At 52.2% G+C, this 22,534-nt stretch overlaps 2 protein-coding genes across 2 annotated transcripts; both read left to right on the forward strand.

Annotated features, from left to right (window-relative positions):
* Positions 1–978: 978 nt before the first annotated feature.
* LOC135873414 (nucleoplasmin-like) lies at positions 979–7,114 on the forward strand. Its single transcript, XM_065397885.1, has 6 exons — positions 979–1,045; positions 2,278–2,360; positions 3,049–3,168; positions 5,084–5,177; positions 5,805–5,887; positions 7,025–7,114. Exons 1-6 carry the CDS (start codon positions 979–981, stop codon positions 7,112–7,114), a joined length of 537 nt encoding a protein of 178 aa, XP_065253957.1.
* Positions 7,115–8,502: 1,388 nt separating this feature from the next.
* Positions 8,503–16,061, forward strand: GOT1L1 (glutamic-oxaloacetic transaminase 1 like 1). The gene is made up of 9 exons (XM_065398343.1): positions 8,503–8,614; positions 10,103–10,284; positions 11,839–11,962; positions 12,608–12,720; positions 12,866–12,958; positions 13,065–13,215; positions 14,129–14,294; positions 15,181–15,323; positions 15,886–16,061. The coding sequence occupies exons 1-9, from the start codon at positions 8,503–8,505 to the stop codon at positions 16,059–16,061; spliced, it is 1,260 nt and encodes a 419-aa protein (XP_065254415.1).
* Positions 16,062–22,534: the final 6,473 nt, after the last annotated feature.

Below are 22,534 nucleotides of genomic sequence, written 5' to 3' on the forward strand. Positions count from 1 at the left end.
CTGTTGCTCTTCTGTTTGGCTAGCTCCCCATCTCATCTACCCTTCATTTGTAATTGGCTCAGGACAACCCAGCTCTTTCCTGCCTTTAGTTTACAGCTTAGGAGGGGAGCTAATCTTGATTGTGAGCATATTGATGGAGCAAGCCTTTTACAGACTCAGGCTTTAGAGAATGCTTTCCATCCTAATTCTGACTTAATGTTAGGGGATGAAATCCATGTGATTACATGTGTCTGATATTCTCAATTTGTCCTAGATTTTCTCTTCCTTTGGTAGTTGAACTCCCAGCACCTGAACTGGGCTTCTCCCCTGGTCAGTTAGAGTAACTTAGATTCACTAGCTATGGCTAGCGTCATGCTGGGAGGGTGTAAAGTGCAGTGTAAGTGTTGAGCAGTATTCTAGAGGCTTCAGAAATGCTGGGCAGTTCGAATGAGTCCATGTTAAGATAGTGAACCCAACCTGTTCTGTTAAATCTGTTGCCTTTAGTTCTCCTGAAGATCTCCATTACCAGTCTGGCCTGTGGAAGGGAGGAGTTGTTCTCTTCAGTGTCCTTACTTTTCAGATCTCCCTGCTTAATTCAGGTTTGTAAAATCATCATGAAAACTTTACTAGCCCAGGCAGAGCAAACTACTTGTTCATCCTGACCAAGGTGATTGGAGTGGGGAGCAGGAGGGGATTTTATTATTAGAAAAATATAAAATGGCAAGAAGAGTGTCTCAAGCTGAATCTTTATTACAGAAGCATAAGCAAACTACTCTTTAAAAACATTCTAATATGAAAAAAAAATCTCTGTGCTACTCCTCACTGGCTCTGTGACTTCAGTGCAATATAGTAAACTCAAAGAGGTTCAGTTGCTTATTTTTCTTATTGCTTTCCTCCCTGCTCTTAGTTTGGTAACAAAAAGATGCATTTTGCTCCCTCTACCATGTTTATTCCTCTAGGATCTGTTTGTTGCCCAGGTGGAGTCAGTTCTTGAGCAGAATGAGTTCATCTCTCCTGCTCTCTAGTCCGCGTTCTGAAGAAGAGAAACCCATTGCTGTCTTGTGGGGTAAGGAGACCATTGCTGAGGGGTGAGCAAGATAACATGTTCCCTGGGTTTGCCGAGCCGTTTGTGTGGCTGGTATCTGCTAGCAAAAGGGGAGAGGGGTTGATGGGCAGCAGGTGGGGTTCCTTGTGAAGGGGTTGCAGAAATACTGCTCAGGATGATGTAATAAAAGGGATGGGTGTGAATTTTCCCCATCCTAAGGGCAGTGGATAATTTCCATATAATGGCGTAGACTGCATTTCCCTCTTCTAAGCGGGGCCTGGGCCCTACCATGCTGCTTTGTGATCAGAGTGGGACGTGCCTTCCCTGCTAGCCTCTGAGCAAACTACCCATCTGTGCTGAAGAAGAGAGCGCCAGCCGCTGTGATTAGGCATGAGCAGTGCATGTGCAGTCATGCTACCAATATAAGTCGTCTCCCCACCGCATTTCCTTTCTTCAAGTCTCCAAGCAGTGTGCAGTATTGGCTTGGTGTCTCTTGTTGACTTACTGTCTAAGTACATGCTTAGCTGCTCCTTGAACTGTACTGGCCTCCTGAGGATTCAGCTTTAGCCCTGCCTCTAACTGCTGTACAGTGCTTCTGGCATCTGGAGCACTTAGCTTCCCAGGATCAGTGCTGCTAATTTCATTCCAGCTTCTTAAATCCAGCCTTAAATCCTACTTGTTTTCTTTGGCTTGGGCTGAATGAAATGAGGAAAACCAAAGCACTGGACACATGGTGTCCTCATTAAGCTCTTGACTGGCGTTTCTATCTATGAAGATCCATTAGGATTGCAACTGCTAGGGAGCGGAATACAAAGAGCTACTGAATATTTCCAATACCTCAGCTTCTATTTTGCAAGTTGGGGTATTGGGAGTACAGCCCCATAAGGAGTCCAATAACCTTTCAGAGCAGAGTTAGAGGCGAACCTCAAGCCACACAACAAAATATCTGCTGATAGGCTCCAGTCCAGCCAAACCATTGTGCTGGATGCAGGGGTTATTGGGTGGATTTCTCTGGTCTGTGTTCTGCAGGAGGTCAGGCTAGATGATCACAATGGTTCCTTCTAGCCTTAAAGTTTCTGCCCATGGGAAATGCCTGTGTATGTCTCCAACCTGTGGCATGTGTGCATTCTGGGACTAGAGGGATTTCTTTGCTCTAGAATTTCCATTGGCAGCTGCAATTTTTCTTCTTGCATCTTGCAGGGTTTGTTTGGGGCAGCAATGCCCCCACAAATCCAGCAGTGTTTTTCCCATAGGCTGCGAGCTGAACACCAGCACCAGGAGGTGTGTGGTGATGGAAGAAGATGACTTCTTGGAACACCTGGTCTTACTGAAAACGGTAAGCAACGTAACTTGTCAGGGATCCCTCTGACAGATAGGGCTTGTCAGCACACCAACTTGCACCAGTTTGGTTAAATCAATTTACTTAAACTGGTGCAAACCCCTGAGTGGATGCTCCAATTTCAGATTGAGGGGCTTACTTTGGTTTAATTTAAGCCGGTTCCCAGCCAATTTAGCTAAACTAAGAAGTCACTCTCATACTGAGATTGGAGAGGCCACCCGGGGCTTGGTTGCATCAGTTTAACAACATTGGTTGAAATTCCTACCTTGGGTTAAACTGGTGGCACTCTCCCATGTAGACGAGGCTTTAGGGTCACTCTGAAAGGAGCAGCGCTGGGTGGGGAGCTCTGCTGACCTCTCAAGCATTCATGGCCTTGACCCCAAGCCCAGCAAAGTTGCCATGCTCTGAACACAGACCATGTTTTCCTTTCCTGGGTCTCTTCAGGTCAGGGTGAAAGCACCCTGGGGAGGGAGCAATTCTGGGGGAGACTTGCTCCCACTGCCCAGGCTGAAGAGAGGGTGTCAGCACCTAGGACTGTTGTTCTGGCATCTTTAATCAGCCCCCAAATCCCAAGCAAACATTTAAATAACAACTTTAAACGCTGCCTGGGTGTGGCGCTCTCTGCATGGGGATTAGTCCGCAGCAAACCCAGCTCATGAGGATCCGTTTTGTTCCGCTGCTGTAGATCTGTCTCAGTGCAGAGGCCAAGGACGAACCGCACGTGGTGGCAGTAGCTTCAAAAAACACCTACGGTGACAACAGGCCAGTGCCCATCGCTTCACTGAGGCTCTCTGTCCTACCCATGGTAACTCCGCAGGGAAACCTGCTGTGTGAAGCCAAGAGATTGACAAGGCAACCCCCAGAACGATCTCTGCCCGGCAAGCAACTAATCTGGGGGAATTAGTGTGTGCATGTGCCCTCTCGGATGAACGAGTGGGTTGTTTCTCTCTCCGTTGCCCGGCATAGCATTCCACTGTACACATTATGGCCCATCCAACCTCAGACGAAATGTTAACAACCCAGCTATAGTGACTGAGAGCCAGTGGGGCATGGTGGTTAGCACTCAGGCTAGGAGCCAGGTGCATCTCAGCTCTAATGGTAATTCTCTGTAGCCATGGTCAAGTCACTTAGTCCACCTTTGGGACTGAGCATCCTATGGGAGCTGCCACCTCTGAAAGTCAGGCTCTGAGCAAGCTTTCCCCCTGTGCAAAGCAAAGAAGTTGCTTGTCCCACAAAGTTGCTGTGCAGGTTAATTTGTGAATGTTCCTCTCCCATTGTGCAGACCAACATGCATGGCAGAGACAATCTTTGGTCTGTTATGCAGGAGGTCAGACCAGAGGCTCACAAATAGTCTCTTCTGGCCTCAGGATTTAAAACCACCCAGAGAGTAGAAAGAGAGAAGTCCAGAGACAAATCAAAGCTTAAAATTAAAAATTGCATCCCTGTAAATAGGACACAGCCTGATTTGGACTAGAAACATCTGTTTTCATTTTATTCATGGACACAAAGGCAACGCTGGTCCTGATATAACACAGGCCTGGGCTAACATTCAAAAAAAGTCCCAAAGAAGAGCAGAGTTACTATCTCCCATCCCCTTGTCCTGCTTCACTTTTCTGGTCAGCCACTGAAATCGGATGTATTGTAGTTGGCAGACTGGGTTGTATTTGTAAATCGCTAGAGATTTTCCCAGCCCATGATGGGAGTAAGGAGCTATAGACATTTTGTTGTCTAACGAGACCCAAGGTACCAAGCAGATGCTTGGAACTAAGCACAAAGTTCAGTGAAAGGTAATATTGTCTTTGGAATTAAAACATCTCTGTGCAATAAATTACTTAATTGTTTAGGAAGCGCTCTGAATACACACCTGCTACAAGCTGCCACCCATGGACCGGAGTCCTTATGCTAACAAGATGCACTGGAATTCAGAGAACACCTTCTAGTGCAGCTCCCCCGGCCAGGAGAAAAAGCAGGCCTGCAATCGCACGTCTTCCTGCCCTGCTCCCCATATCTGCCCGTGACGAGTCAAATACGTGTAACTTATCTGTCTTCTTATGAAGACAAAAATTAACACATCGACTAACTCAGCCAGGAAAACTAACTCTGAGTCTGATCCAGTATCTGCAGGGTGCTGAAAGCGTAGTCTCTGTGCTGTGCATTTTTAGTGACTTGTCTGTGGCATCAGTGCATCAGCCGCATGCCATCCGCACCTAACGTACTGTGTGTGTGAGTGGGCAGCGGGGGGTCTGCCTCCAAACTTTGCCCTCGGTTACACCTGTGCAACTCCACTGATGTCCGTGCGGCTGTGGGTGTAACTGAGGGCAGAGCTTGGCTTGAACATCTGCAGGTGCTCCTTAAATTATGTGTAGTTGGGGGGGGGGGGGGGGTCCATGCAAAGTCCATCTGCTCTGGAATGCCCCCACCAGCTGGCTTTGCTTCCACTCACAGGGAGGCTGTATGCAGGGCCACCCAGAGGATTCAGGGGGCCTGGGGCAAAGCAATTTCGGGGGCCCCTTCCATAAAAAAAAGTTGCAATACTATAGAATACTATATTCTCATGGAGGGCCCCTGCGGGGCCCGGGGCCTGGGGCAAATTTCCCCACTTGCCCCCCCCCCCCCCGGGCAACCCTGGCTGTATGCTTCAAGTGTCGCTCTCTAGCCAGCTTCTTTCTTCTCAATATTTCAGTGATTCTGGATTTTTTTTTTAAATTGTTTTGTTTCAGATCAGTCTTGATGGCTTTGAATTTATCCCTCCTGTTGCCTTTGAATTAAAGTCTGGAACTGGGCCAGTTTATCTCAATGGACAACATCTAATCTGTGAGTAAAACTGGTCCTCTGGTATCTGTAATGAACTGAAGCGACAGCACTGCTTAAATGGAGGGAGTGTTTGTTTGGGGAGTCAAATCACAGCACTGGGAGCCAGGCCTCCTGGAATCTAGTCTCACCTCTGACACTGACTTGGTCTGTGGTCTTGGGCAAGTCACTGTGTCTCCCTGAGCTTCGTAATCTGCGATGCAGAGAGAAGAATGGCCTAGCAGAGGTGTTGAGACTCGATCTGTTCATCTTTGTGAAGTGCTCTGGAGGTACCATGAAAGGGAAATGATCCATGAAAGTCTGCAGCTCTCCCCACTCTTCCGCTGCTATCCTTTTTCGTTGGCTGTAGCTTTCCCTTTTCTTCTTCCTCCACTGTCCAGCTTCCTGGCACAGAATTTTCAGTGCGGTTCTCTACGGGGGGTACACCATGTATTGCTTGAGCTGCAAATGTTGCAACCAAACCTAAGGACTCCTTGTGTGCATAATGGTGGATCCTCTACATTCATCTGCTTTTTGTGAATGACCTGAAGTACTTTAGTGTGCTGTGCATGGTAGAAGCCAAAGAAACAACGGACATTGGTAGTGAAGGGTTTTGTTGCCTGTAACCTTGCAATTCACCCTTCTTTCCAGTGGAAGATGATGCAGAATATGAAGCCAGAGGAGGATGGCTAGCAGAGGAGTCGTTCTCTTCAGCTGTTGTGGAAGAAGATACAGTAACTAAATTTAATTCTAGCCAACTTACATATGGTTTGTTTTGTATTTGTAAATAAGAGGAAAAAATTAAGTCTCTCAGCTTTTCAAAGTAGTTTTAACCTCTTTCCAAGAACTTGCTGTTTGTTCTCATTCCAATCTGCAACACTCTGATCAACACTTTTTTCTTTTTCTTTTTTCATGCAACACTAAGGAGAAACTGTAAATCTCTTGGATTCCATGGACAGATAATCAAAATGACAGACCTCTGCTCCAGCAACAGCTTCTAACGTTGGGCAATATGTTGCGTTTAGATGGCTAACCTCTTTGGTCTCTTTCCTGTTTGGTTGCTTGCTGTTAGGTCTCTGAAATGTTTGCTCTAGGTGTAATGGTCCAGTCAAGCCCCTCTCCAGTGTGTTTAACACCTTTCTACTATGGCAGCAATAGATCCATGGGTCAGGATGTGCCAGTCATTCATGGAAATCTAAGACTGGGGAAGGGCCAATACAGGATTATTCCTACAACAGCTTCTCATGTTGTGTCCAGTCCACTTCTTAACTATCCCAAATGACTGGGCGTCCAGCACTGGGCTTAGGAGAGAGCTCATTGTGGCGGGGGAACGCTTTGCATTTCCCCTTGCCTCCTAGTTGTGCCCCTTCGTACCCTCTAAACAACGGGCCACAGCTAGTCACTCCACTGGAACGGCTCGCCGTTTTGGAATGCTCCAGCTACTTTGTCCTACCAGCTGCTGGCTTCCTTTGGGTGCTGATTGGAGTGTTAGAAGAGCCATGCCTGACTTTTCCAAAGCTCCCATTTATTCCTCAAAATAAGCTGCTGTCTTTCCAAAAGGACTCAGCAAAGCGGGCGTGCGTTGGGCACTGAGCTCCTCCTGAGAATCTGGCCCTTCAATCAGGGCAGGTTCTAGAGGAGGTGTTAAATGGTGAGGGTGGGGGAAAGAGCCCGGCATGACAGGAGGCTCTCCTGCATTGGTCTGGGCAAGCACCCAATCCAACGGTCCTTTTCTAGCTCTCCCATTTTGGGGGGCGTGCTGGAGGCCTGGATGCATCATTATCCTTCGCATGCCTTGCTTCTGAGCTGGCTCGCGTGCCATGGCCCTGCTGAAGAGCGAGTTCTGCCTTAATGCTCTGCTTTCCTCCCAGGACAGGTCTGCTGAAGCTGTCCAGCCCCCTGCTGCAGTGTGTGTGGAGTGTACCAGCAGGACTCTGCCCCTGGAAAACTTCAGACTCTAAGCCAGGCTGTATCGCCCTGGCATGGTTTAACTCTGCTGTGGTAAAACTGCTGCATCTCCTCACCTCCAGTGGTCTCTTCTTTCCCTTATTAAACTTCCTTTGTTCCCCAAATGGCTCTGTTCTGGAACGTGTCCCACTGTGCTACCGCCCAGCAACCTTTGCCTGGACCTTCCCTTAGTCAGCAGCAAGGAGACTGCACCCTTCATAATAAAATATACGGAGATATACCTATCTCATAGAGCTGGAAAGGACCCCGAAAAGGTCATTGAGTCCAGGCCCCTGCCTTTACTAGCAAGACCAACTGCTGATTTTGCCCCAGATCCCTAGGTGGCCCCCTCAAGGATTGAACTCACAACCCTGGGTTTAGCAGGCCAATGCTTAAACCACTGAGCTATCCCTCCCCCTGTGAGGAGGATGGGATCTGAAAGGCACTAGGTGCGGTTGGGATGGGGTAGAATCCTCCCTAAACTGCAAGAACTTCATGCTGCATCTCCGCTAGGGGAGCGGGAGGAGCTGGGTCCAGCAGGGAAGAAAGTTTCTCGCTTCCCCCTGGTCAATGTTGAAAGGAGACCCTGATGCTCTGTCATCACCCCCTCTCCCTTCTGTTCCAGGGGCACTTAGCAGCACTCCTGCTTTACATGCCTTTCTTCATGGCCAGGCCCAATTTCCAGTGATACCACAGCCACTGTGACTTAAATGCACTGTCAATATTTCAGCTGCCTAATGCCTCTCCTCCGAACTTGCACTTTTTTAAATATCTGCTTCCCCATTCAGAATAGTCCAGAGGCCAGTGGATAGGACACTCACTTGAAAGGTGACAGAGCCCATTCAAATCCCTTCAGGAGAAGGGGGGACTTGAACTGGGGGTCTCCTATAGCCTGGTGGATAGGGGACTCACCCATACTAACAGTTATAGGGAGCTGTGCCTCCTCCCTCCCCCAGCTGTTTCGTGTGAACTTGGCTGAGGGCCCCGATCCGGTAGATGGCCTCTGAGCTTGCCTGCTGGATTGGGCCCCTGCATGCCACGCAGGCAGACGAACACCCATTTTCCTGGCTTGTGACTTGCTCTGGGGCTGGGGTGGGAGGCAGGAGTCTGGCGCCTAGCAGGCTGCAGCGGCGCACATGCCCAAAGGGAAAAACGTAGGTGCTGCATGAGTTGAGGCAGCAGACGAGCAGATCGGTGGATCACAGAGGTACCTAACGATGGGCCTTCAGCGCCAGGATCGCACCCGGAATGCTCACCGGGCAGCTGTTTCCTGGGCAACTCCTGTGCCAACATTCCATTGCCTGGCAGAGCCTGGGATCTCCTGGGGGCAGCTGAGAGGTCCTTTGGGTGCAAGTGAAGGAGCAGAGTGAACCCTGCAGGGTCCTCCTGCCTACGCTGGGCTATGGCCGCTCTCTCTGTTTTCCTTGACGTCCCACTCACCAGGGAAGTGGACTGGCTCCTGGATGCCTACCGGGAGGATCCATCCCCTGACAAGGTGTACCTTGACCACAGGGGTAGGTCCTGCTGGTTGGGTGCCACACACTCTGGGCTGCACTCTTTTCCCCACCAGGGACGGGATGTCGTCTGACTGCAGGGGAGCCTAAAATGGGGGGTCTGTGGTCAGCATTTACAGCTCCACGCCTCTTCCAAGGGCATTGTAAATTCCAGCTCAAGGGGGCATAACCATGCTAGCTCTGATCAAGGTGCTGTGCACAGCAGTGTGACCGGCAGCAGGGGTGAGCTGCCCCTCATCTCAGCGGGGTACATGCTTGGGCCAACTAGCCCCTCATGCTGCTGTGGCCACCTTCTTTTTTTAACACGTTAGCTTGAGAGCTAGGAATTACACCCCCAGCTCGCAGTGTAGACAGACTCTGAGTAAGAGCTCCAGCCCCTCAGAGTTGGAAATAAGTCCTGTCATGGGAGTCTGGGTTTGTTTTCTCTTTGCTAGGACTGAATCACGTTTGCTCACTTTACCAAACAGAAGGGGTGAAAACCTTGCCCTGTTGAAATCAGTGGGAGTTTTGCTGTTGACTTTAAGGGGGTTCAGGATTTCATGCATGGTATGTTAACAACCAAGGTGACAAACCTCCTCAGGGGGTGTCACCCTTCTCACCATCACCAGCCATAATGACAGTAAAGAGGAGGCATGAAGTGAAATAGACCCCAACTCACGCTCAGCACAACAGTACAGAGTGAAGTCAGCAGTGATGAAGCAAAGGTACAGATGGGGCAGAGAGGCAGTGTAGGAAGGTGACTTCTTGTACAGCCCCTTGTCTGACTCCGGCCAGGCTGTAAGGATTGCAAATGTCTCTGGCAGGTAGAGTGGTAACAGCTGGTTTTCTCCTGTTAAAGAAAAAGCCCCCTTAAAGATGCAATGAAATAAGTTACTGCTTGTAGAGCTGTGGAGTCCTGCACGTGAGGAGCCACCAAGCACCTGCTGCTGGTCATGTCTTCTGCTGTGGGTACCTTGTCCTGCTGTCTCTGCAGCCACTGCCGGCTGGCCACTAGTGCGATCAGGCATTAGCCATGGGTTCCTGGGCACACAAAGCATGGTACCTGCAGGTTGGGGATTGAGGTCCCCTAGTGCATCTCTGGGAAAAAGAGAAGCTGGAACCGCTGCTGTCTGGGTACCTTCTCAGGGGCTACGCAAAGGCCACGAGTCTTCAGTGCTGCAGACATGCACCTCCCAGCAGCAGTTGTCACATAGAACTTTACTTAAAGGAAAGGATTTCTTTAAAAAAACTAGCAAACAGTGTGTGTCTGGGACAAAGGTGACACCATGGGTGCGGAGGTTGGGAGCTGGATTGTAGCACAGATGATATGGACCCTTGTATCCCTATGTAGGTCACCAGCAGTTTGAACCAGGGCTTTTTGTGCCACACCGTCCTTGGTAACTGGCAGTAGCAGCAGGAGGCTGTTCTCTTCCCAGGGCCTGGCCATTAGAAGGGACAGTGATGCACATGTCACCCGTGGACAGCTTGGCCCGCTCTTTCTTCTTGCAGACTGCCAGACTGAAACAGGCAAAGCATGGGTCTGCCCAACCGTGAGACAGACCCTGCTGCAGATCGCCAACGACCCAACCCTGGACCACGAGTACCTCCCAGTGCTTGGGTTCCCCGAGTTCACCAGAGCAGCTACTGAGCTGGCGCTTGGCAGGGAGAGCCGTGCTGTGATTGAGAACAGGGTATGGACTCTGCAAGCTGCTGCTGGATGCTGAAATCTCTGAGTTTGGAAAGACACCCCATCCACAAGAGAAACCATACAGCTCTCCCCTACCCTCAATAGGCAGGCAAACCCCATGGGGCCCCATTACACCTTCTGAGCCCCTGCTCAGTGCTTCTCACGGTAACTTATGGCTACTTCATCAAGCCTTTAGGAACCAGCCTGCCCCATCTATCCCTGTCCCCTCTCTGTTAGGGCCAGTCCACGCACAGCTTTTGTACCACTCTAATTGTCAGTGAGTAACCAATATGGTTACAACCCTACCGCTCCCTAGAGTGGGTGCAGTTATACTGTGCAATGGCAGATCTGGCTGGAGCTACCATAGACCATGGCAACAAATCTGCCAGTGAGCATTGCCTGTTCCCACTACTAGCTGCATACCTGTGCCTCAGACACCAGCCCCAGTAACCCAGATGCAACCCTTTAATACAACTGTTGGTTTCCTGATTCCTAAGCCCTCAGTCTAGCCAATAGCCAAGTTGCCTCCAGGAAAATATCCACTGAGCTGTCATCTCCAGGTGGCTTTCCATGGACTTTAAAGACCCCAGGGCTCTTTTTGTAAGACCTGGGGAGGGGGAGTGCCAGTGTGCAGTTGGACAGAATGTCCATTTCCTAACTGTGGTCTACTTAGCTATCATCCTTGAAGGCTGGCCTTCTGGTGGTGATGCTGGCCTGGCCCTCCAGTGATCTGGCTTTGATTCCCAGCTCTGCCACAACTACCTGTGAAAAGTTATTGCATCATTCTGTGCCTTAGTTCCCCATCTGTAAAATGGGCCGGTAATCCTGCTGTATCTGTGTAGACTGTAAGGTCTGCAGAGGCAGGTCTGTCTCTTGCACCTAGCACAATGGGGCTTTCAGGCACTACCAGACTGACCTTGCTAAGGAAAAGGTCTCTGTGTTTCAATGGTGCATAAAAATGATTATTCTGAGTTATCTACAGTTTTAAAAACACCTCTCCTAGACTCTAGGCCCATTGACACAATTCAAAAACCACACAGATTCCTACAAAACCAGTTCTGATTGGAAAATCTCACTCCCAATGGAGAGGAAAAATAACATTGAAAATCATGGCAATTTTTGTGAAACTATTTTTTCCCCCTTTCTGCTGTCTGCCTCCTTTGTGAAGGGGCCTCGGGGTGAGAGATGCTCTAAGGACAGAAGCTGCCAGACAGGGTAGGGCTTTTCTGTCTAGTTTGGCTTCCTGGTGGAGGATGTACATTGTCCCTGACGAATTGCAGGAACGTGGTTCTGTGTACTGTGTGAGGTGGAGGTAGTGTCCAGAGTAGGCTAGTTTGAATGCGTGGGACAGGGGGCCCATGTACAAAGGGATATTCTTCCAAGCCCTGCGCAGCACTGCATCCTCTCAGGTGCTGTCATTATAGCTCATCTCTTGCAGGTATTTCCATATTCTGAGGGGACCATGTTCTAGTTTACTAGAGATGCAGCAGCCCTGAGACATTGATCTAACAGGCAGTTGATGTTAAAGATGATGCTCTCTTGTCTCCATGTAAGTCAGGCAGGTGGCGTTCACACAGTAGGAGGGACGGGAGCTGTTCGAATTGGAGCCGAATTCCTCCGGCGCTGGTACAACACAAGTAGTCCGAGTCCCATAGCGGTTTATATTGCCTTGTCGCAGTGGGGTAAGTGATGTGTGCTTGAGCACTGGTTTCTGTATTGCTCTATATGTGATACAGGGAGGCGGCAGGACCTTGCGTGGGAAAGGCCAGTTCGGTAACAGGGTGAGCACAGGGTGGTCGTGTTACAAAGGAAAACCAAACGGCGTTTAACTGTGCAACAGCAGCTCTGAAACGCAACAGAACTCTCAACGTGTCTAACGACCAGGTGCAGCGCGGGCAGCCCCATGCCTCTCTGCTGAGCCTGCTGGTGGCTTAGTGGTGGTTTGTAACCCCCGAGACACGGGCTGTAGCTCGGACGATCCCCAAGGGGCACTGCTCTCCCAGCTGTTTTAAGCCTGGGAGCAGGTGATATTTTGGTGTGTACAGGAATCCTGCTCAGCATTAGGAATTGGGCTGGGATCCCTCTGCTTTTCCCACAACTATTGCTTTTCTCCGCCTTGCTCACCAGCAATTTGAATGAAGCCCCTGGGGGCATTAGCTCTTCACATGAGAACGACACTATGAAGAAATCACAGGGGCACCGCTGGGTCCCGGGTAACCGCTTCTAACAGTGAGCACCATGAGAGGGCTCATCAACTATTTCCAGGGCTAGTACCCAATTCCTGTCCGCTCCACCCCTGCTCACCTGCCCGGTTTATGTCCCCGCAGACAGCCTCCGGTGTATATTCCAAGATGCTGGCTTTACAGAGATCCGGCCATACCATTACTGGGACACCGTGAGGCTGGCTGTAGCCATAGAAGAATTCCTGGAGGTGTTGGAGGTATGGAGCTGGCTGGAGCTTTGCCAGGTGCCTCTTGTCCTAAACCCAAGTCTATTCATGTCTCACAGCTGCTCGGTGGCTGCCCGGCCGGGCTGCTAACAGTGGGCAGCCCATGCTGGCAGCTCAGGCACTCTCTTGCTTTCAGAGTGCCCCGGACTGCTCCATAGTTGTGCTGCATGCTCCCGAGGAAACCGGCCTGACTCCCAAGCAGTGGGAAGAAGTTGCCAGGGTCATGGGGGTAAGTCTGAGAGCAGGGGCTTTTCTCCAGCTCCTGTTGCCACTGGCCCTGCCTGCCACGCTGGACAGAGCCTGACTGTGTGCTCCGTTCCCTGCTGTGTCCCCAGAGGAAGCACCTCTTCCCCTTCTTTGATGTCCCGGCTCAGGGGCTGGCCTCCGGAGACCTGGACAGAGACGCCTGGGCTCTGCGACACTTTGTGGCCCAAGGGTTTGAGCTCTTCTGTGCCCAATCCTTCTCGAAAACCTTCGGCTTATACGGTGAGTCCCTGGGCTCACTGCCGCATGTGCAAAGGGTCCGGGGGAGAGCTGGGAGGGAAGCAGGAGCGCCGCCAGCTTTTCTGCTGCCCCGAAATGCTGCCCCCCACAGAGGCGGCGGAAGGTCCCGCCGCGGAAATACCGCCGCCCTCCTCCCAGGGCTCCGGCCACCCTCCCCCCCTCCCCCCGCTGGGGGGGGGGAGGGCGGCCGGAGGTTTTTTTGTCTGGGGCGGCAAAAAAGCCAGAGCCGGCCCTGCACCCCCCAAATCGCAGCACCCTAGGCGACCGCATAGGTCACCTAATGGGTTGCGCCGGCCCTGGAGGGGAGGCGGAAGGGAAGCCTTGACTTTCTGAAGCAGGGTGTTTAATTTCGGGGGCTTCTCCCCGCCACTCTCCTCCTATGGCTTCAGGCACCTGCTAAGAGCTCTCTGAGGCCGGGATGGTCCCGGCGGGCTCGCGTCTCCTGCCCCTCAGGGTGACGCCAACAGGGGCCCCTGTGAGACAAGGGGCCAGCCTCGTTCGGTTCTACAACGCAGCCGGGAGGGTGGACGGCAGCGGATGGCGACATACCCCGGCCGGCTGCACAAGCCAGTGCACCCCCGAGCGGGTCAGGCTGGGCCTTGCAGCCCAGGCAGCAGCGTTCTCACTGCTCATTGTAGCTAGCATACAACTAGCCCTAGTAGATGGGTACCTGCCCGAAGGCAATGCCGGACCCCCGAGCAGGCACCAGGTGTCGCTGCAGGCAGTGGAAAGGACACCTGGAGACTGTAGGGAACAAAACGGAATGAACTGGCTCTCTCTCCACAGCAGGGGTGGTGGGGCTGGGGGTGGGAAGGGCAAAGCCTGGGGACAGAGAGGGGCCCTTTGAATGTAGGGGGGCGTCCGTCCTGCCACGCTGCTCTTGTCGCCTGGGCAGATGAGCAGGTGGGGAACCTGATCGTGGTGGCGAGGGACAACGAGACGCTGGTGGGAATCCGCTCCCAGCTGCAGAAGCAAGTGACGGGGACGTGGGCCACTCCTGCCAGTTTGGGAGCCCGGGTCATTGCCACGGTGCTGAACAACCCGGCCCTGCTGAACAAGTGGTAAGGGGGGACTGGGGGAGAGTGAGCGACTGCTGCGGCGCTGTGTGCGCCAGGCCGGATAATCCACACGTGGTTCACACTTTCCGGCAGGACACTAGGGTTACAGCCTTAGGTGCGCCCAGGGCCCCTTTCATTCTGGAGCAGCCTACAGTGCTTTGCAAATTGCAGCCAGCTCTGGGGTGCGGGGGAGGAGACACTGGGGGAAAACCCCTCAAAGGGCATGCCTGACCTGCAGTGCCCCCTCTGGCCAAGTATGGTGCTGATGAAATCTGCCTCAGTTTCCCCATCACTCAGGCTCCATTAAAAAGCCCACACTGTTCAGATATTCAAAGCATGCCCCTTCTGGGGTCCAGTTTATTACATCCGGCACAAAGTCTTTCAGAATAGAACTCAGACATTCATCCCAGTGCCCAGCTGGCCAGCCCCTCCTCCTGGAGTGTCTGCCTTCCTTCCGCCATCTCATGCCTCAAGCCCGGGCTTCCCTCCTGGTACCTTCTCCCTGCTGCCACAGGACCCTCCAAGGGCCTTCTTACTTCCTGCAGGGTCTACAAGCAGATGCCCCCTCCTCTGCAGCTGTCTCCCCCTTTATAAGACCCAGGTACCTTCCTTAAGCCCCGTTGGGCTGCAGGTAATCAGTCTGGGTGCCTGAACCCTGCTTCCTTTCTTGCAGGGGCCAGTCACCCTGTGACAAACCCCTTCTGTGACTAAAAGGGCCATGCAATCATTGCTGTCTACCCAGAGCAGCCAGGACCTGCCTCGCCGGACCCAGACAGGTCATGTGAGCTGGGGTTGGGGAGCTCAGGAAGGGCCCCCCTAGCCCAGTGAAGCCATTAGCCCCTTGGAAGGGGAAGTGAGATCCCCGTAACCCTCCCACTGCGCCCTGCAGGAAGCAGAGTCTCCGGATGCTGGCGGAGAAGATCATGCTGATCCGGGAGAAACTGAAGGAGAAGCTGCGGATCCTGGGTACGCCTGGCTGCTGGGAGCACCTCACGTCCCAGTCAGGGACACGCAGCTTCACCGGGCTGCTCCGTAAGTACCCGTCCTGCCCCTCCTCCGCGCTGCGCCTGGAAAGCCAGAGTCCTGGGCAACAGTGTGAACCTTGCACTCCTCCAGTCCCTGCTGTGGCAGTGAGCCAGGGCCCTGGGAAAGGCGTTTCATCCTCAGAAGCTGGGCATCAGCCTGTCCTTGCTCCTGGTGCGTCACGAATCAGTCCATCTTTTGCCCTTCTGTCACCTTTTGATTGGGGTGTATGGGAGAGGTAATACCTTTGGGTGATTTGAACTGCCGCACTCCTTGAGTGGTTTCAGAGTAGCAGCCGTGTTAGTCTGTATCTGCAAAAACAACGAGAAGCCCTTGTGGCACCTTAGAGACTAACAAATTTATTTGAGCATAAGCTTTTGTGGGCTAAAACCCACTTCATTGGATGGTTCTTTTGCTCTAGTCCCATTTAACAGACAGGGAAACTGAGGCACCGGGACTTGCCTAGAACCCCTTGACTCCTGTCTCCCGGCCTGTTCTTAGGTCACTCGGCCACACCCCTGCTCTGGGCTTGGGATCGTAGGCGACTAATGAGGCTTGTGTCTTCTGCTAGCGTCCCAGGTGGCTTTCCTAGAGAAGCACAAACACATCTATCTTCTCGGGAGCGGACAGGTCAGTGTCTGCAGCATCAACTCGCACAACCTGGACTACGTGGCCCAGAGCATCAACGAGGCTGTAAGCGGCACGGCAGGCAGAGCACAAGGCCTGAGCTGGGCAGAGACGGAGTGAGAGCGTCGTGCCTCGCACAGCCGCGATGGTTTTCGGTACTGAAAGCGCTTGGTGCGCAGACAGCCCTGGGAGCACAGTGCCTGCCTTGGCTCTGCTCCCAGGGGAGCTATGCTGACTGAATAAAGACAAGAGTGAGAATATTGGCTCTTTGCCTTGTTCCAGCCCTTCTGCCCCCGCCTCTCAGAGAACTTCCCAGGCATTAACAGGAGGACCAGAGGCACTGAGACGGGAAGTGACTTACCCAGGGTCACCCAGCAGTTCAGTGCCAGGCCTGAGAAAAGAGCCCGGGTCCTGCGCCCTGGGTTGGTGGAGGGGTGTAATGAGGGTCTGGTTTGTTACTCCATCCCTCCTCCTGTGCTCGGGCTCCCTGGGCAGCTCTGCCCACCCGCACCTGAATTATTCTGGCCCTTTGTTCACTGCAGCCCCCCATGCTAATCCCCAAACCAAAAGGAATCTCTGCTTCCCTTGCCCAGTCAGCTGGCGAAGAGCATGGAGCCAGGAGGATGCACAGGAGAGGAGAGGTAATTCAGGCACTTCCAGCTGCACTCCAAAAGGTAGCAATTACTGCTGGATAGGGTTATTAGCGATGATTAATGTCTTGCTGGGACGTGCCGCTGCGTTGTGATTAGCAAAGGCAGCGCAGAGACTGGCTCCTCAGGAAGCAGCCCAGCCTCCCCACCAGTCCCCACAGCTGTTCAGAGTGCGGCTGGATGGGTCCTCTTCCCTCACTGAGGACTTGCGGGTGAGACCAGACGAGACCTGAGGCCTGGCCTTTTCTGCAGAATCCTCAGCCGTACCGATGCCCTGCAGCAGGCGTTTTCATCAGCCCCCTCGGCCAGCCTACAGAATGTCCCAGTGAGGGGGACAAACTCCCACTGTAGGTGGGGTTTCTGATGACCCACTTAGCCAGGAGGTTGCTCCGTGAACAAGTGCTCTCTGCCCCTTGCTAGCTAAAGGTTGTATCTCCCACCCATCGTCCTAGAGCACGGCTCCAAGGAGGCTGAACACTACACGCATCAGAGCCTTAGCTGTTGGCCCTCCAGCTCGGTGCTCATTAACCTCTCTCCTTAGTGGGGCAAAGACCCACACTCCCCTAGCATGGATTACACTTGCACTTCCTCTGCCCGTGTTCTGTGGCTTCAGCCTCCAGGAGCTGCTAGCCTAGCTCCCTCCACCCGCACAGAGTGTCTATCACAAGACCTGTGCAGAATATGCCACGAGAGAGACCAGTAGTTTCAGATCGACCCCCTGAGCAGCAAATGAGCATTACCAGATGGCACTAATCAGGAAGCACCACTAGGAGAACGAAAAGCAAAGAATGCTCTGCTCCTCCCTGCTGTGTTTGCAATTAGACAAAAATGAACATTTGACACTGGCAAGAATATTTGTCAAAATATTCCAGGATTTTCTGCCCAAAAAATGGGGTTGAAAACAAAGCCCGAATCTCCACGTTGTCGAAAAGCCATTTTGCTGCCGACAAGAAGTCGTGATGAAACGTGCGTGACCGGCTGCAGTGGATGTGAAGGGCTCATCCGCAGCCCACTGCAGTTCATGGGAGTCTTGCGGCTGGGGCCAACCGTCACTCAGCTTCTCAGTTTTCCAAAGCACCAGGCACCCCATCTGGAACCGGTGTGGTGTGGGTGTTCCCAGCCTGGCTTGGGGGCCCGGTGCGCTGCCAGCTGCATTGTTACTGTGGGTCTGTAACCATTCCTTGGGCCCAGCTTCCCTCCCTCCATCCCAAAGCCTGCTGGTGAGGAATCTCATCTGAGTCTGATTACACAGCCCTGCCTTTGGTTGTAATGGCTTCCGCTGAAGGTAATTTCAAGGCAACAAATTGCTTTGGCCTGAAGCCAGAGGATAAGTGGCGGAGAGACCGGGCAGGAGTGAATGGCCCTGCCACCACCCTGCACAAAGGCAAAGCAGGAGCCTCCAGTTGCTGCAATCTGCCTTCTGCCGAGGCACAGGTCGCTGGAGACTCCATCAAAGGAAAGTGAGGGCAGGAGTCACTCTAACTCCACAATAAACTTCAGGGAACTCCTGGGAGCTGAGATTCAAACCCTCAGGGCTGGAGGCTCACAGTCTTCCACACCTGAAGCTCAGGTCACTGTCCCCTCTGCTTGTTACGCATCTCTTCCCTGCAATGAATCCTGGTTGCACTAGGTGTGTGTCATCTTCTGCTGTGTGAGGCCCTCTCCAGAGTGCTCAGCAAACCTGCTCTTGGGCATGGTCTCATGCTACATGCAGTGCAGCTATTCATTATGTTCTATTTATTGGGACAAAATATTTCAATAATGTAATTTTGATGTTTCCAAATTGGGGGTGGGGTTTGTTGTTGTTTTTTTTGTACTTTCCATTCTGCAAAAATTTTCAAAATGTCACAATTTCTCCCAGGATGGAAATTCCATTTTCTCACCAGCTCTAGTCTTCTATCACGTCTGCCTTTACACGTGATTTCATGTGTGTCTGCTCTCCCACGGCTGACCTCCCATGTGTCTGCTCTCACGTGCATTGTCTAGTCCATCCATAACGTCAGGTGGGCCGGCTGTCAGATGTGTCGGACAGTGGTGCCCTCAGATGCTGAACCACAAAAGAGGAAGATACCAAAAGACTTTTTTTGGAGAGAGGAAAAGAAAAGAAACGAAAGTAAGAGAGGCAAACGAGTGTTTGTGGGGACAGGGAGATTTAAGGAAAGTCCATTAAGCCAATAAACCCTGAGCATTAGGGGGCACTTGTGGGGGATATTCTACAACTGCCTGGGGGAGGTCATGGCATGGTGCACATTTGGAAACTTTTATGTCCCCTTCTTGTTCACTCAGCTCTAGAGGGCCTTCTGCCAAGGCAGGAGGGGCACAGTGAAGGTGAGGCTGGGGAGAGAAGCCTGCACTGCCACTGCCCATGATGTGCCCTTTTTGGAGATCAAGAGAGGCCTGGTCCCCAGGGCCCTCAGGCCAGCACTTCCCCCCAGAACTAAATTCACTTGATAAGAAGGAGGCAGCTTGAGTGGGGCTGTAGCCTGGCTGGAATAGAGGTAAGGTCCTGTCTACATGTGAGGTAGTTGGGGATTGGTCCTGCTTTGAGCAGGGGGTTGGACTAGATGACCTTCTGGGGTCCCTTCCAACCCGGATATTCTATGATTCTAGAACCATGTTTCCAGCGGGCACTGTAGCCCTCGCTGTGGCTGTATTTGTCAGGCAAGGGGACCTCACGCTTCAAGTGCCGATGATCCAGAGCAGGTTAGGAGATGCCACGTCCTGCAACCCAGATCCGTTCTGTACTGAGGGCCATGGCTCCGTTCCTGCGTTCAGGACCCTATCGATCAAACACCAGCGGCTGCCTTTCCCCGGCTCCCATACGAAATGACTAGCGGTTCTTTATGGGAAACATTTACATAATACAGGCTGAAATGCTCACTCAGCTGATGGAAATGCCTCCCGTCCGCGCCTACGCGCTCTGCGTATTCAGAGCAGGTGTGATTTAGGGTTTGTTGCCGTCTTCCATGTCAGGTGCATAAGTCACACTAGCTAACTGGCACCTCCTCTGACCCTGTCAATCTGTGATGCAGCATGAGGCGGGAACGCCTGCTGACAGCCAGGCATTGATGGGCAGATACAAGAGGAGGAGAGCCTGGGAGAGAGGAAATTCCAAACCCGTGGGGCAATCACAGCAGATAGCTACACGCTCTGGCCTGGTGCAGGCACGAATGCTCCTTGTCAGCGCATCGCAGGCAGCTGGAGAGATGGCAAGAGTGTGCCAGTCAAAGGACCACTTCCAGGGTGCCTGGATTTTTCAAGAGGTTTGGGGAGGGGATACAGAATTGCCCACCTCTAAGGGCCGGTCTACACTGCACTCATAGGTGTCACTGCACTCAGATATCACTGCACTACACTGCACTCAGAGGCGTATATATACCCACGCTAGCTTCGATCTAGCTCGCTTGCATAAGAGCAGCAGTGAAGCTGCAGCAGCAAGGGCTAGCTTGCATATGTCTACACCTGCTGCAGTTGCACCTCTCAGGTTGCTATGTAGACGTACCCTTAGTCACTAGGCTAAATTCTGCTCTTGGCTGCACTGGTGAGAATGCAGAGTAACTCCGGAGACGGCAATGGTTACCCTAGATTTGCCCTGGTGTGCCTGTCAGCACCCTCTGGGAGAGCCCTAGAGAGTTGTGTGCTGGAAACCACCCTGTAGATCTGATCAGAGGATGCCGTCCGGGCTATAGCATGGCACAGAATGGGTCAAACACACGTACCAAGGAGCTTATTCTCTCTTAAAGCCTATGGGACTGATTTCCCCCTGCCCTGCACCTTGTGCAGTCACATGCGCCAGTGCAAAGTAGGGGCAGTGCGGGTGTAACATGCTCCCAGATCAGAATAGGAGCTCAGATCACACTTCCTTTGCACAGGTATAAACGGCCACACAAGGCACAGGCTGCAGAAATTCAGGTCCTGTGGGGTTTTACAGTGACAGCTATGAAGCCCTGTTGGTTTCATCACCATTAATCTCTACAGGTCTCTTCATAAAGACAGAGTTAGACCCTGTCCCTAGACCCACAGGCGGAGGGGACATGCTACATGCATCCGGCCCTGGCCACGGAGCAGGGAGGACAGCCACTTCTTCTGCACTGGTCCATTCCACTCCTGATGCTGCAGAAGGAGCTCTGCAAGGCCAGCGATCTGCAGCCAGCCAAGGGGGAGGATGGCAGGGGACATGGCAACATGACAGGAGCCCAAACAATGAGAAAGCCAGGAGGAAAGGGGAGAGACCAGGAATTACAATGCATGAGTCCCGTGGCTGCCCACAGCTGGACACGAAGAGGAGGATGAATGCCCCCTTGTGCCTCTGTTCTGGTTATGTCTATGCACAAGGACCGTTACACCCCATTTCCCTCTATCTTGTTATATTATTGGTCCATCAGCCTTTATTGTGTGATGCACAGAGGAACGATGCTTTCATCTTGGTTTCAGAAGCCTCCCTCCCAGACCTCTGCTATGTCAGAGCCTTCATGTCTGTGCACTCCTCAGCCTGCCCCCTTTGATCCATTGGAAGAAAAATATGTGAGATGAGTCACTTACTTTGGATATGTGCGGGTGCCTTCAGGATGTGCCGTGATTAAGGCTAAGGTTTTGTTATGGATATTTTTCGTAAAAGTCACGGACAGGTCCTGGGCAATAATGAAAAATTCACGGCAGCCCGTGACCTGTCCTTGACAGCTCTGGGGATCCCTCCTACTGCGTCCGCCTGTGGTGGCTGGGAGCTGGGGTGGGGTACTCCGCAGCTCCCTGCCTCTGCAAGCGGCAGGGGACCCTGCAGCTCCCAGCCTGTGCTGGCTGCAGTCACGGAGGTCTTTGGAAGTCACGGATTCCATGAGTCCCGTGACCCCCGTGACTAAATCGCAGCCTTAGCCATGATTACCCCTTGGGAGATGCTCCAGCTGAGCTAGTTTCTCTTCTCTGCACTTGGTGACTTCATAGGGGGAGGGACAGGCAGGAGCGAGACATAAAGGCCTTTAGATTCTGCACTCTGTGACAGCAGGAGTCATGTTGGTGCTTTAACTGCTGCCTGGCAGATGTGCTGGGGAAAACTGCATCCAGTGCTGGCCCCTGTACCCAGCACACTACACAGGCCATGCTCACGCCCCAGGGGAATGACCTGTGCTGATTGCCGGACTACCTAGCAACCTGGTGGGTGGAGCTCAGCCTCTCTGCAAGTCAGCTGCAAGGTGCCAGAGGATGCCGGCGCTGCCATGTCAAAGGGGACAGCAGAAGGAGGAAGCAAGATCGTGTGGTTGCAGTACTAGCATGGAACTCAGAGATCTGTGTCCAGTGCCCCGCACTGCTGCAGACTCCCCATATGATCTCATGTCACCTCTCTGTGTCAGTTTCTCCATCTGTACAATGGGGCTAATACTCCTAGTCTCATGGGGGTGTTTGTGAGGACAAAGCCATATGTAGCTGAGAGTTGCCCAGATACTATGGTGATGGAGCCTCATCAGCCCTTAGAAGCCACAGCAGCTGCACGGTTAATCAGAATGGGGCCGCTTTAAAATGTTGTACCCACTATAAACTCATTTCAGCAATTAGGCTGCAAACAGTCTTGTTGACAATAATTTTGTTCCGAGACTAATTGCACTGACAATTGCCTGTTTATCTGAGCAAAATTACCGTAAGTTATGTTTCAGCACCATATGACAGGCAAGGGAAAAATATAGCAAAGGGGTCTTCCGAATGAGCAGTGACAAAAATAATGTAATTAAAGCTCCTACTTGAGAATAATTGCCTGAATCCATTAGACACATGATATTAGCAGCAACTCTTTAAAGAGGCACATTGAGTCCCCAGACAGAGTGGGGATGGGGTGAGGGCAGGGAGGCACTGAATATATTTTCTTGTAATCTCAAACTAAAATAAACTAAGACAAGCTAAATTCTCCTTTGATTTTCCAGTAATCCCTAATGAGAGGCAGGAGATGGAATC

The sequence above is a fragment of the Emys orbicularis genome, chromosome 2 (genome assembly GCF_028017835.1).
Source record: "Emys orbicularis isolate rEmyOrb1 chromosome 2, rEmyOrb1.hap1, whole genome shotgun sequence".
Lineage (NCBI taxonomy): Eukaryota > Metazoa > Chordata > Testudines > Emydidae > Emys > Emys orbicularis.